This window comes from Alligator sinensis, unplaced genomic scaffold (assembly GCF_000455745.1).
Source record: "Alligator sinensis unplaced genomic scaffold, ASM45574v1 scaffold196_1, whole genome shotgun sequence".
In the NCBI taxonomy this organism is placed as follows: Eukaryota; Metazoa; Chordata; order Crocodylia; family Alligatoridae; genus Alligator; species Alligator sinensis.
This window is the reverse complement of record NW_005842492.1, coordinates 1,061,221-1,075,430: the sequence shown is the minus strand read 5'-3', so window position 1 is coordinate 1,075,430 and position 14,210 is coordinate 1,061,221. Positions and strand designations below refer to the sequence as shown.

General features: G+C 39.5%; 1 protein-coding gene across 4 annotated transcripts in view; it reads left to right on the top strand.

Annotated features, from left to right (window-relative positions):
• Nucleotides 1-14,210, top strand: part of GLCCI1 (glucocorticoid induced 1) — a 58,301-nt gene that overhangs the window by 39,008 nt on the left and 5,083 nt on the right. For all 4 annotated transcript variants that reach the window (XM_025212907.1, XM_025212910.1, XM_025212909.1 and 1 more), the window contains exon 5: nucleotides 4,059-4,269. In XM_025212907.1, coding sequence (XP_025068692.1) covers nucleotides 4,059-4,269 — 211 coding nt within the window. The remainder of the gene's footprint in view (nucleotides 1-4,058; nucleotides 4,270-14,210) is intronic.

The following is a 14,210-nucleotide window of genomic DNA, read 5'->3' as shown; positions in this document are numbered from 1 at the left end:
AAAAAAAAAAAAAAAAAGTTGAAAACCTTTGTTTATAGTTCATTGGGCTGAGCCCCAGCAGAATCAACAGCATTTCAAGACATGGTGACCCCACAGCACAGCAATGCTCAGTATGTGGGCGTACTCCAAATATTGCTCAGTATGTGCATGTACCCCGCCCACCCACAAACAGTCCATATCCTAATTAGCCACCCTGTCATGACTGGAACCAGGTGTTCTTGTCATAAGTCCTGGGATCCTCCAAAATTTTATATGCAGATGAGGCACAGGGCAACCACATGGAGGGTGGGGCTGGCTACAGCTAATCATGTGCCAGACTGAGAGGAGTTGACAGGGATTGTGGGTGAACTGTTTGGGGCCCCATTTTGTGATGTTTGCTAGACATTTAAGGCTGGTGGAGAAACGGGAATCCTTGGAAATGGGAAAGAAAGCCTCAGCTCAGCTGTGGGAGTGAAGAGGGAGTAAAAAATCTATGCAGTCTAGTAGCTCACCATTTCTGCAAAGAGTTGGTGCTAAAGGGGGTTGAGCTCAGTGGGCATATAATGAAATGGGTTGTACTAACCTATTTTTGTGGTAAGTTTACTGAGATTGGGTTAGGTAAAGAACTGTGGATGGGTGCATTTTTTGTAAGGGGGGCAAGGGCTTTACGTGTGGTTTAAGGTGTGTGAAGGAAAGCTTATGCTAGATTCTATGCGTGTTTGTGTGTGTGTAATACATTGATAAATGCACACTGTATCTAGCATAAGCTTTCTTTCTCACACCTTAAAACCACACTTAAAGCCTGTGCACCCATTACAATAAAAGGGTATGTATATATAATTTTGTATGAATGGATGCATACAAACATATATACAGCAACTCCCGCTTAGTGCTCTTGATTGGCTCTCAAAAAATGAGTTCTAAGTGGAAACAGCGTTAATCAAAACCAAAAGTTTTTGATGAACCAAGATGGTGACCGTGAGCATTATGATGAAACGCGTTGAGTGCCAGGTAGAATTGGGTATCAATGTAAAATGAGCCTTCTAGAGAAATAGCACTAAGCAAAACGGCATTAAGCAGGGGTTGCCTGTGTATGGGCCATGTGCTTATAGTCATGCTCAGTATTGGCTGCGCTTAAATAAATTTCACAGTTGGTTTCCCTTACTGAGCACATGCTTGTTTGGCAGCAGTTTAATGATGGACAGTGTATTTTAATGAGGCTTTCTTATATGCAAATGTAAGATGAGGGGCTTTTTTCCCCATTATGATTTTGGGGAGCATCTCATCTTGTACTTGAGTAAATATGGTATATTGTTAAAAGTCTTTCTTACGTTAATGCATACCTTTTTCATAGGACCTATTTTTTCAGTATGCATTATGGAGAGTTCATTTAATGAGTAGCTGTTTCGTACCGTATTTTCAATACACAGTCTGCATCTCCCTTCCCCCTCCTCCCCTACCCCCAAACCAGCTGGGGAAAATCGGGGTATGCATTATATGCAAGGAAAAGGTTTTCCCTCAGCACTAGTAAACATCCCTAGACCTGGCACATGGCTCCAGAGACGGCATGCGGCCCTGGAGCCCGCGTGCAGGGTTGGACCCAGCATGCAGCCCCAGTACTGGCTTGATGGATTGGGCCCTACAGTGCAGCTCCCAGCCCTGGAGACCCCAGATTGCTGGTACTTATCTGTACTCCAATGTAAGTCTTTTTTTTTTCCTTGGGGCCTTCCAAAATAATATGCGTGTTATGTGAGAAAATATGGTACACACTTCCAACTTTTGTTCTGAAGACAGAACTGTTGATTTCTTCAAGGACATTTATCTGTGGTGCTTATTCCTATGGTATGTGAGGTTTTGTTTTTGCAAACCACTGAGAGAGATGAGGGGATGACACTATCCCCATTTTATTAGGAGAAAATAAGACACAGAGATGTTTAAGGTCAAAACTATCCCCTAATCTTGGGTGCTTGAGTTTTTTTGGGGTTTTCCTCCCACCCCTTTGGATTTTTTGTGAGAATTTTGAGTACTATATAAAGTGTCCAAAAAGCACATTTGCTTTAACCATAAAGTTATTCTGTCTATTTCTACAGTTCTTTCTATTTTACCAACAGGTCAGGTCTGTCATCTGAAATGAAGTGTCTTGTGAGGGGGAAGAATAGTATATAATTGTGTAATTGCAAATTGTATTGTAATGCATACATAGGTAGGGGCCAAATTTAGGTTGCACAGATGTTTCCTGTATTTTAAGTGCATGAGTCTGCAACCCAAATGACATTTTTAATATAGGAAGTTGTAATTTCCAAGGTTCCTATTACTAAAGTGTGCCTTTTTAAGAATTAATGTGGATGACCACGCAGATGTTGGTCACCATACAGATGACCATATGCTTCATCAGAAGGGTTGAAACTTGCAAATTCACCACACAGACCATTGTTCCTTGGTCCGAGTATCGTAGTAGGTTATTCTCATCTACATTGACAAGAATTATAGGGCGGTTAGGTACTTGGTGGATTTCACAGGTGTTAAAAGTAGAGGAATTTGGGTTCCATTCTCATTTCTTTAGGACTTTATGCTACTGGTGGTCACAGTTCCTTTAACTTCTCCCTTCCAACCTATCTTTGTCTGTCCCACCTTTCCCTGTACCTGGCTTCTCATCCAGTTGCATTCTTCTTGCATAGTCCATCCTAATCTCCATTTCTCCATCTGTCTGTCTCAGCCTCTTTGCTCAGTAGATGTTTGTTTCAACCCCTCTCAAATATTTCCCCACACCATCCCAGCTCTAGTTACAAATTTCCCATCTTCTGTTCTCTAGTCTCCATTCTCAGGCTTATAAATTGATTAAATCTGGGTGGATTTTCATGGAGACTTGAAAAGGCAAATCTCTTATACAAAGGCCCCATCTAAATTTCAAGTCAATCTGGGTGGGGCCTTTGTGTAAGAGTGATTGGCAGAATAGAACTGTTTTAAAGAAATATTGGCACAGTACAGCTGTTTAAAGAAAAATCACTTGAAATTTTTAACATAAGACACATTTTTCCTACTCTTATTCTTGGAAAGGGCTGAGCTATTTTGGATGGAAGTTTCCCAAATATCAGTCTGAGGAAGAAAACCAACACACAAAATATCGGCATGATCTGTTAAATTTTGACAAAGTGATAAGTGCCTGAAAGCAGAGCCTTATAAAGGGAAGTATTAGGTAACTGTACTAATGGGTATGCTACAAGTCCTCCACATAATACTTACGTTTGTGTGGATGACTTCAAAATACGTTGGTGTTAATAGGCCATCGGTTCTTAACTTACAATAGAAAACTGCATCTGCACATAAGTTATCCTGTTCTAATGCCACAGTTGAGATAATGGGGTGGTTTGAGAAGAAATAATTAAAGATGAGCCATGCATGTGCATATTGGAGAGAATGCAGTAAAATTATCGTAGAAAGGTACAAAGGAATGGACTTGCCATATATGACAGTTTCTTGGAAATAGGTTTGTATTTGCGACTTTATTCTGGGTAGACTGTCAAAGCTTGGGAGGCAAAGGGGAAAAGAGACTTTCTTTACTAATTAAAACTAAGCAGCCAAAAACATAAAAATTGATCACGTGGAGACTTTTGCTAAGGCATTTTCCTTTTTTAATTATAGTAACATTAAAAATCACACTAGTAGTTTTTCTTGTTGAATAACTTTTTAATATTTAATCTTGCCCAAGATCTTGTACTGTTACTTTTTGGATGTGCAGTTAAGTTGTTTTGCTATTTTGTTTTTTTTAAACTGTATTGATGTTAGCATATGGAGATAAACTGATGAAATGTTGCAAGTTCAGAAAATCATTTAAGACTATATATTTTCAGCCACAGTTGGCTTGGAGCTTTCACATTCTGCGCAATCATTAGTATAGTGTATACATTTCCTCTTCGTACAAAAGTAACTTTTTTTAATTACATTTTAAAAAAATGAAAATAGTACAGGTTCTTTGAAGGCGACTTATAAAGCCTTTCTCTTAATAAAGAGCTCCACAAACAAAAGGCTTTAAGATTACACAGTAGTGGTCCAGTTCTAAAGTATTATTTTTCTTTCAGCCCTTGGATATACCTGATGGTCGAAGAGCACCTTTACCAGCTCACTATCGTAGCAGTAGCACACGTAGCATTGATACACAGACTCCGTCTGTTCAAGAGCGCAGCAGTAGCTGCAGCAGCCATTCACCATGTGTTTCACCTTTTTGCCCTCCTGAGTCTCAGGATGGGAGTCCATGCTCAACAGAAGATTTACTGTATGACCGGGATAAAGGTGAGAGTAAAATGGTCCACTTAAGCGCACTGAGATGGCATGTGGTGTCCTGCTTTTACTACTACCTTCATTTTACTCATTACATCATTTATTTTATTATTTTTTGTTTGCTTGTGGAGGGATTGCAATTAAAGACTGGTCTTAAAATCGGTTTTGTTTGTTTACATATGTTTTCCCCTCTTGTTTGTGAACCTTCACAAACATCTTCCATAAATACGTCAGAGGAGCACAGCAAATGGTCGTAACTTTTTGTGAAGATTAGCACATGAAGAATTCAGAAAGCTACATGTATGTGTTTTAAAAATAGCTTCATGAAGGATAATGGTAGAATTGGTGTTCATCCTATGGGTTGGTTACTTGCTGATCAAAAGGTTGAATTTATGAATATGTTTTTGAACCTTCTTGAAAGTATATGAGTTTATTTTTTTCTAACATTGCTTTTTTTAACCAGCTGAGCAGCAGTAGTTAACAATTTGTATTTTCTGATGGAGTAAGTTCTAATTTAGGTTGGGCTGTGTTGTGTAACAAAACAAGATTTCTGAATGATTTGTTATATGTAAACTGTTAAACTTACTGTTAATATCTTCATTTTTTTTCTTGTTAAGTTGATAAAGGGCAACATAGCTTGGCAGAGAGAATAACCTAAAATCCTGCTATTTGAAAGAGTGAGTTGATAGACAACTCGTGTATTACAGAATGATGTAGCAGTCTGAAACATGAGTTTTGGATAATACTATTGGCTAATGAATGGTTTTTTGATTCCTGGTAACTAATCAAAACCTAAATTGGCCAGAGACAGACTCCATTTTGTGGGGAGGACACAGCCTGTTTTGAGAAGTTCAGGCTGAGAAAAGGTAAGTTCCACAGAGGTAATTCTTGTTTAAGGTTTGGATTGTCTAAAATAATTCATTTTCTTTTTTGTAATTAACTTTTTAAAATGGATTAATAAGTGAGCTAAATAAAACACGCCACTGAATGAAATGGTTAAGACTTTAATATCTTTCATGTACTTATTCTTTGAGGGGGGCTGCATGTGTGCGTGTTTGCTTGCTTTTTTCCAAATAAACCTTGAGTTTCATGTACTGTAAAATGAAGGTTGTTATTTTGAAGGAAATACTGGCTCTTCTTTTTAAAGAGTGTTACTGCACTGTCTTTCATCAGGAAAAAAGGTAATGGGGGGAGGGGCAGAGAATGACCTGTTGAATTAATTTTGGCAGTGTTGGGGGAGGAAAAACAACCTCACAGCAAGTCTTGGCACAAACTACTAGTTGGCCAGGCTCCAAAACCAGCAGAGACTTCAGAAGGCAAGTATAGATGGACCGTCTCACTAACAGCACGTGTGAACTCTGTGTTACTTGTCCAGGCAGCCTAGACTGCCATCAGCAAAAATATGTACACACCAAGTACTTAGTTAATTTATAAGTACATTTGCCATTTCTTCACAACATGTACAGTAAATGCAGAGAAATGGAAATGTTTAAGTCCATAAGTAAAAAACATGCATCTGAACTTGACAATAAATAAAAAGAACCTTCTTTTGTGTGTGTTAATTTTAATAAATAAAAGAAAAAGCTTTCAGTATTTAAATTTATTGGGAGCATAATACTACTTGTATCAGTGAATTAAAATGTTTTGAGAATGGCTTTTTAAGGTCGTTTTAAAATTCTTCTTATTATTATTATTATTTAATACCATAACAGATTTTTAAGCCACATTTGTTGAACCTACCTTGTGGTTAGAAGTTTGAGCCAAGAATTGAACAATTGACATATCTGGAATTTGGATTGGTTTTCAAGTATCGCATCTTTAATCTTTTGGGGGAGAGAGAGGCCTTATTTGGCATTGTTTTTCTACTGAGCTTCAGAGTGAAGAGCCATTTGTATACCTCATTATGGACACTTTTCTTACGACTGATCTTAATGGGGGCGGGGGAGTGATTTTTAAATCAGCCGTAGTGTATGACTAGAACATCAAAAAAAGTCTGCTTTTTATAAAGTTACTTTAAGAAATAACATTTTTTTATTGCATCATATATGCAGATATAGTAAAATAACTTGATTATCTCTAAGAAATTACTAAAACAAGTTTTATATTTAATATGCAGTTTGAGATTGCACTGTTCATCATAAATCTACTTTTCCTTGCTCCAATAAGAATGGGAAACAAGGAGAAAATATGCCATGATTTGTCAGGCTAAAGCATTAACTTTTGCACCTTAAGGTGACCTAGTTGTTAGGCCTTCCAATCCCTCTTGCCTCTGTATAGTAATATTGGGAGTAACGGATTCCTGTTTTGGAAAGAGAAATTTCACTTAATTGATTAAAACATTTTTAGTTCCCCACAAACAAGTTGAATTGTAGAGCCATCAGAGCCTTGTCCCCATATAATTTGTAGTTTAGTTTAGTAACTTATGGAGTTAAATATTAACAACATTAATTCTTGGCTATAAAAAAAAAAAAAAAAAAAAGCAGAGATTCATTGTTTCCTTTTCAAAGGTTTTTAACATCACTGTAAGATTTAACTGTTAGATTACAATATCTGTCCATGTTGGGAGTCAGACATTTTAAAGTATGAACGGATTATTTCTACATGGAACAAAATGTAGGTATTTTAAATCCAAGATTTTCATTCTGTTGTCATCTTCCAGTTTGGGCCTCCTTTTCCTTTCCAGTTCAATAACCAACTTTGATTTACTGTTGAAAAATATAATTAACATCATTAAGCTGCCTCTGAATGTTTCTGAATAGAAAATGAAAGCTAATAGTTGATTGAGCCACATAAGCACTGAGGGGAGCCAACCTGGTGTAAAGACAGCACTGCTTTACATTTCTAAAGCATCTTTTCTTTTCTGTGTAAAGCTGTGCTTTGGCCACAGGCTCTCAGTGCTGCTCTTTGGAGTAAATCAGCTGTTTGGTTTACATTTCTATAATGAGCTGCTAAATCTACTGAATTTTTCAAAAGAAAATTTAAAATGGTGGTGTTGGGCCCATAGCTGTTTCTGGGAAATAATGTTGGCGAGAGCCTGTAAGGCACCTGGGTTCTTGGTGTTCTTTGGTTTTAAATGTCAACCTATTGTATAGTAAAATATTACCTCACTGCATTAAGGCTACTGGATCCGTTATTGGTAGGCAGGTCTAAAACAGCAATGAATTCCTATGTGCTGCCTTAAGTGTACAGGTTAATTTTGATACCCTGCCCCTGGGGGGTGGGATGGAAATGTGGACTGTGTAAATCGATACTTTATAAAACTTCAAGGCAGAGTCTGGTTTCTGAGAGCGCTGTCAGTTAAGAGTTGAATAATATGCATCTTTTATGTAGATGACTTCCTCAGGTAGTTTCTAACTGACCCATCTAACACAGTAAACTTCCAATTTGCTAAATATTTGATATATTGAATTTCTCCAGCATTTCATTTTTGCAGCAATGATGTTTACGAAAAAAGTAAAATAAAGTAACGTCCTGTGTGCCTGCCTCTTATTCTGCTCATTACATTAACAAGTCAAGAAGGAATAATTTATAATTGGGAAAAGGAGACAAATGTACAGACTTCATCCTAATTCATAAACAGGCAGCTAACATACCTTTTTATACATCAAAAGATGGAAAAATAAATGTTATAAACTTTTTTTGAATGCGTTTCTTTTGGTATTCACTTTTAAATAGCATTTGAGCCGCATGGTGCTGCTAAATGGATCCTTTAAGCAGCATACTAGTGATGATGTCATTTTTTGGATAAAATAAAATCTTGCATATCTATCAATTTCCATTTTCACAAAGACTTAATACCCTCAACTTCCAGTTCTAATGATTACTTTTCTGCCCCCCTGAATTCTTGTGTTGCGCTACCTGGTTTCAGTTTTAAGTAAGTATTCTGATTTACTTCCAGGTTAATTGTTGCATGCTAACAACCAGCTGCAGTATACCACCCCGATATTAGTGATATGTCTGTGGTGACGGTTGAAGGGCTTGTATGTAGAACCATATCCTGCAAACCTTTCTCAGTCAAAGTGCTTGTTATAATTTGAGTTCAGTGGGAGGTTTAATTGTATAGGGCTTGCCAGGATGTGGTCCATGGCTTGTAAAGCTGAGAATCTTCAGGGGACAAGGTACTTTTCTATACAAACATACCTTAAATGGCATCTTTTGTTTTTATGTCATGATGTAGTTCCAAACACTAGTCTAAAACAAGCTGAGGGTATGGACAAACGTACTCTTGGAGGCAGCTTCAAGCAGGAAGGGAGAGTTGCTGGCTGGGGTTGCATAGCAGCTGTTATGCTTTGTGTTGCATGAGCAGGAGCCTGTAGTGATACAGGTGAGCTAAATTGCCCCAACTGTAACTCTGGTTAAAGTATACAGTGTGACAGCTCCTACACAGTTTGGAACAGCAGCAGCTCCCCTTTCTCCCCTCCCCTCCCCTCCACTGCTCCAGGTGTGTTTTGTCCATACTTTCAAAGCAAGGTATATTAGTGCAGATGAAATGCCAGTACTGCAACCATAGTGCTTTTAGTATCTCTGCACAACATTGCATCGTGCCATGTAAACACCCTCAGTGTTGAGAGAACATTATAAACTGTTAAAGAAAAATCCTGATAGTTGTTAGCAAAGGTTTTTTCCTTTGTTGCACATCTGCCATCCAAAGTATGATTTAATAGTTACTTTACAGCTTCTTTACTTAATCTGGTTCTTTGTCACAAGATGATAGGGTCATTGTTGAAACAAAGGGATATTAAACACTATACCACTTAAGCATTTAATTTCTCTGTGTGTAGATTTTAAAAATGTTATCAAATATATGCTAATTTTAATTTGTAAACCATAATCATTAAAATGTGTTCAGAATTGAACATATCTGTTTATAGTTGCCTTCGTCTTAGCCAGGAGCTCTGACTGTCTTCAGTGTAGTGGTTGGGGAAAAAGCTGTATATAAGGATTTATATCCTCCTGTTTCCTATTTATCTACCATCACTGGCTCCTTAATGAAATTAGATTAGCGTACTAAAATTACACGCTTCTTACTGCCATCACTCCCGATTTGTCCAGTATATATGAACATTAAGCATTGTTCATTCTTGTTGCACTATGGCACCAGCATTTAGTTCTTGGAAAGGTCACTAGTTTTGTTGATCGTGTTCTAAAACTGGAATTCAGCTGGCTATTCCATAGTATTGTTTACCTTGCAGCAATATTAGTACTAAAAGCCTGCCATTAAATAAAGCATGAGGCTCAAAACAATAGAAAGAACAATATGATGTAACACATCATTGTTTGCATGGAGGGAATTTTCTGCTTCTAACTATATCTTGTAGCAGGAAACTCAGCATTTCACAGCCATGTCCTGTTGTAAAATGAGAGGGTGTGTGCTCCAAGAGCTACAAAACGTCAGCCTACGTACAGTTTTTATTGACTTTTACCATCAGTATACTTCAAAAGTGACATTTGTAATCTGAGTTGGTGAGATTAAGATCACAAGAATTACAGAAGTGTGGTATGGTCGTCTTGTTGAACTGTCAGTAGAGCATTCTCAACTGACCAGTGAATGGACATACGATAATGACCTGTTTGAAAAAAAAACACATATTCTAGCTTCTTAGAGTGCTGTTTAAATTGGTGCTGTTTGGGAAGACATATTTTTAGGGGGGTTAAGTCTTAACATTATAATTGGCCTTCTAAATTTTACATAAAATGTAATTGCTGGAAATACTGCCACTACTGGAGACTAGTTTAATAAATTGTTAGTAGTTTTGTCTTCCTGCTTAAATATTAGTATAATTACTGGCTTGTGATGCTTTCAGACTTGGGGGAGGTAGGGAGTGGACATAAAGGGTTTAATGAAAACGGAACCCTAAGCATTTTATTATGATATTCATAGATGTTACGGTCGGAAGGGACCTCAGTAAGTCATAGTTTCTGACCTCCTGCCCTGGGCAGGAAAGAGCACTGGGGTCAGATGACCCCACTTAGGTGCTTGTCCGGTCTTCTCTTGAAGACCTCCAGGGTAGGGAAGAGCACCACCTCCCTTGGAAGCCCATTCCAGATTCTGGCAACCCTTACCGTAAAGAAGTTCTTCCTAAATCTGCTCTCCATCAATTTGTGGCCATTGTTCCTAGTTACTCCAGGGGGTGCCCTAGTAAATAGCGCTTCTCCTATTCCCTGCTGCCGTCCCTTGATGAATTTATAGGCAGCCACAAAATCACCTTTCAGTCTTCTTTTGCGCAGGCTGAAGAGATCTAGGTCCCTCAGTCTCTCCTCACAGGGCCTTGCCTGCAGGCCTCTGACCATACGAGTGGTCCTCCTCTGAACCCTCAAGATTCTTCGCATCTTTCTTGAAGTGCAGCGCCCAAAACTGGATGCAGTACTCCACCTGTGGCCTGATCAGTGCTGCAGAGAGGGGAAGCATCATGTCCCTGGACCTGTTCATCATGCATCTGCTAATGCATGATAAAGTATAGTTAGCCTTGTTGATCACCTGGTCACATTGATGACTCATGGTCATCTTGGAGTCAGCTATGACTCCAAAATCCCTTTCTGCTGCTGTGCTGCAGCACAGCAGTAAGTGAGCACAGCACAGCCTGTGTGTTGGTGGTTCTTTTTGCCCAGGTGCAGCACTTTGTACTTGTCTTTGTTGAACTGCATATCACTTGCTCAGAATATCATTTCTTCAAATATGAAAAGCATATACTTTGTCAAGAATGAAAAGCTTGCTGTTTTGTTGGTGGGAAAACGGGAGCACAATTAGAATTGTCATTCTCTTAACTTGGTAAACATTTGTTCTTTTACATCTGTCCTTTAACAGTACATATTTTTACCAGTTTACTTGCTGCTTCAACAGGTCTTGTGTTAGTTTCAATTAGACAAATTCAAACAGGGCCAATCTTGATTGATTTGATTGGCAAGCTGACTAGACAGAAGCTCAACTTAAAAACTGAATGAATTCTGAAATCAGCTCTATTATCTGCTATACCTAGTTTTCCACTGATTTAGTGAAATGAACATTAACAATTTATTTACAAATAGCTTTTATGTAGAAACTTGCATCATCAGTTTTAAATGCTAGAAGCAATGATAGAAACTCATAATTCGGTCCTAATGTCCACATTTCAGGGATTTTTTTTCTTCCTGTTCTGGGTTCAGGATAGGACTTTATATTTGCAATGAACTATTCTGGCTAAGTAGTGTAAGGATTCCATTATGATATTGACACTGTTGGCTTGAAAAAAACCTTGCTACCGTCTGGAAGCTTTTACCTAGCTTGTTAGATCTAACACCATAATATCCTGTTGCTCAGAGGCCTGTGCCAACTACAGAGCAGGAAACTGTGAATCGGATGATACAGAAGTGTTCTGAACAAAAGTAAACACATTGAAATAATGAGCAATGCATTGTTTAACTCTATTAAATAATCTTGGCAGGAGTTTTAACTTAAAGTTGGTAGTATGATGATTTATCAAAAACACTACTATTAATACAGGGTCTTAATGGTCTTCGTCTCATCATAAGTAAGCTCAACTCCAGTAGTTCTACTAGTATTTAGGGAGACATTTTCTGCTGGAAGCCTCTTAAGTTGGAATTGAAATGAATTCAGTGAGTCTCTGCATGGACTCAGAAGTCTGTTGGTTAAAATGCAGCCATGCTGTTTTTCCCCTGTTGACTTGTGTTATTTTTTCAATACCACAGCCGGAAAACAAAAAACATTCAACAATAGGAAGTTGTGATTTTAAAATGACGACAAAAATGGCAGGGAGTTCAGACAGGTAGAGAAATCAAAGTAACTTTGAAGTTCTTTAAAAAAAAATTAAGTCAGTATTTGAAGTTCCAGGTGAACCTGGGTGGAAATTATGCCACGTTACCTTTGTAGCACTACAAAAGTTGAGGAAATGTACATGAGCATCCCCTGTAGCATTACAAAAGTGACAGAAGCACTATAGTAATGTGCCTAGGTGATGCAGGAATGTTTTCTATAGCATTGTTATACTTTATAGCACTGCATGTGACATCTGTCCAGCATGGAGTAGTGTTTCAGGGAATCTCAACCCCCCACACTGCCATAGTACTCTGCTCTCCCCATTCTGCCCCCTCCAAAGGGGGAGGGGGGTGAACAGGTTTGGTAGTTACTGAGTGCAGCTCTGGGGGAGCACAGCTTGCCTGCTTCCCCTAGGACTGAGCTGTCTGTGAATGTGGGAGCTGGCTTGCTGCCCACAATGAGCAGAGCTGCAGCCAAGATGGGACCATGGGTTGTAGCTCTGGTCACCATGGCTAAGTACAGAGAGTCAAAAAGCCCAAGGCTGAATCAGTTCAGTCTCTGCAGGTTAGCCTAAACTACAGAGATTAAATTTATAAACAACTGGACAGACATTCACTTTTGATTCAGGAAATGTGGCCACATGCCTGCAGTGGCTCAGGCCAGAAGCTGGGGGGCACTAGAGCACAGCTCTATGGCACATAGCCAGCATGGGCTGTGTGTTTACTTCCTCTTCCTGCTGCCCCTGAGGTCTCCTGAGGTTTGCAGTCTAGAATCACACCAGCAGGATGCTGCAGGGTTGCTCATCACTTCCTCCTCCTGCTTCCAGGTGCCTTCGGATTTTTAGTCCACAGGCACAGCCAGTAGTAAGCTTTTGGCAGGGCAAGGCAGCTCTGCACTCAGGGGAAGAGAAGTTTAACCACTCTCCCTGGCCCCAGACTCCAGCTGAGGTTTGCTTGGGACAGGGCAGTCTCTGCCTCCCCTTCCCTTCCCCCTTAACCCATCTCTGCTGGAGCAGACAGCACAGCCTAGCCCAGCCAAGAGCTGGAAAGCACTCTGGGGGACTGATTTAACTAGAACCAGGAAGGGGTCTGGCACAGAAGTTTCATAAAGCACTTTGACCCAAATCAGTTAAGTCTGATACTACATTCAACCAGGTTTATCTTAAACCAGTTTTAGCCATTTTGAAACTAGTTTATGTACACTGAACTTCTGTTCTGGTACAGGCTTAAACCAGTTTCTGAGCGATCACTTAAACCAGTTTGTATAACTTCTTTCGGTAGCCCAGAAGTGAGTCCAGTCCTGGTACTGGTCCTGTACCACTGACAGCACAGTTCTGGGGAGGGGGCAGTAGCTTTGCTAACTGTGTCCAGTGGGGAGCCAGCAGGCTGTCAGTGAGCTGGCTCCCCTCCTCTCCCTTTGCTGTGGTGTGAGGGGACAGCTGCAGGGCTGAGCACCCCCTGGCCCCCTGTCTCCTCCCAGTTGGAAATCCTGCCCCTGTTTGCTTTCATAATGACTTTGTGGCACTCCAGGAGGGGGAGAGGGGCTCTGCATGTCTGTCGATACCTCATACTGCTACTTTTTTGTAGCACTTCAAAAAACGTTGGCACAAGTGTGATAAATGCACCTCTGTCCATGGCTTGAGTTTCTAACCTCTGCCTCCCTGGCAAAAGTGCACATTGATTTAGGGTAGGTTCTGTCCCAAAAACACACTCGAATTCTATTGTAAATCATTTGACTGACAAATGCCTATTTTCTTCATACATGTTTAAATTGTAATGATGAAAAAAATCTCTTGTTTAATTTGGACTAAAAGAAAATGTGTAACTCCCATTTATTGAGCTCTTATAATGCCAACTGTACGTTTCAGTCTGAGTCTTTATGTTCTGGCAAATGGGAGGCAGAGACTATAAAGAGCAACCTGTACAGTATCCTAGGAGCTAAATTTTACACTTGAGAGCTAACACCCAATAGTTCTATTGACCACTTTAAATATAGCCAATGACATGGCTTCTGGTAGCTTTCTGGCCACCGCTCAAAGCGCTGGTTCTGACATAAAAGGTCCAAGACAGTCTGGGCCCTGTGTACTTTGAGGGGCTGCCTTCACCCTTACATCGCCAAGATAAGGCTCCTGCAAATACCATTAGTGTACCGAGTTCAAGTTGCTAACACATGGGAAATTAAACACATGGGAAATTGTCAG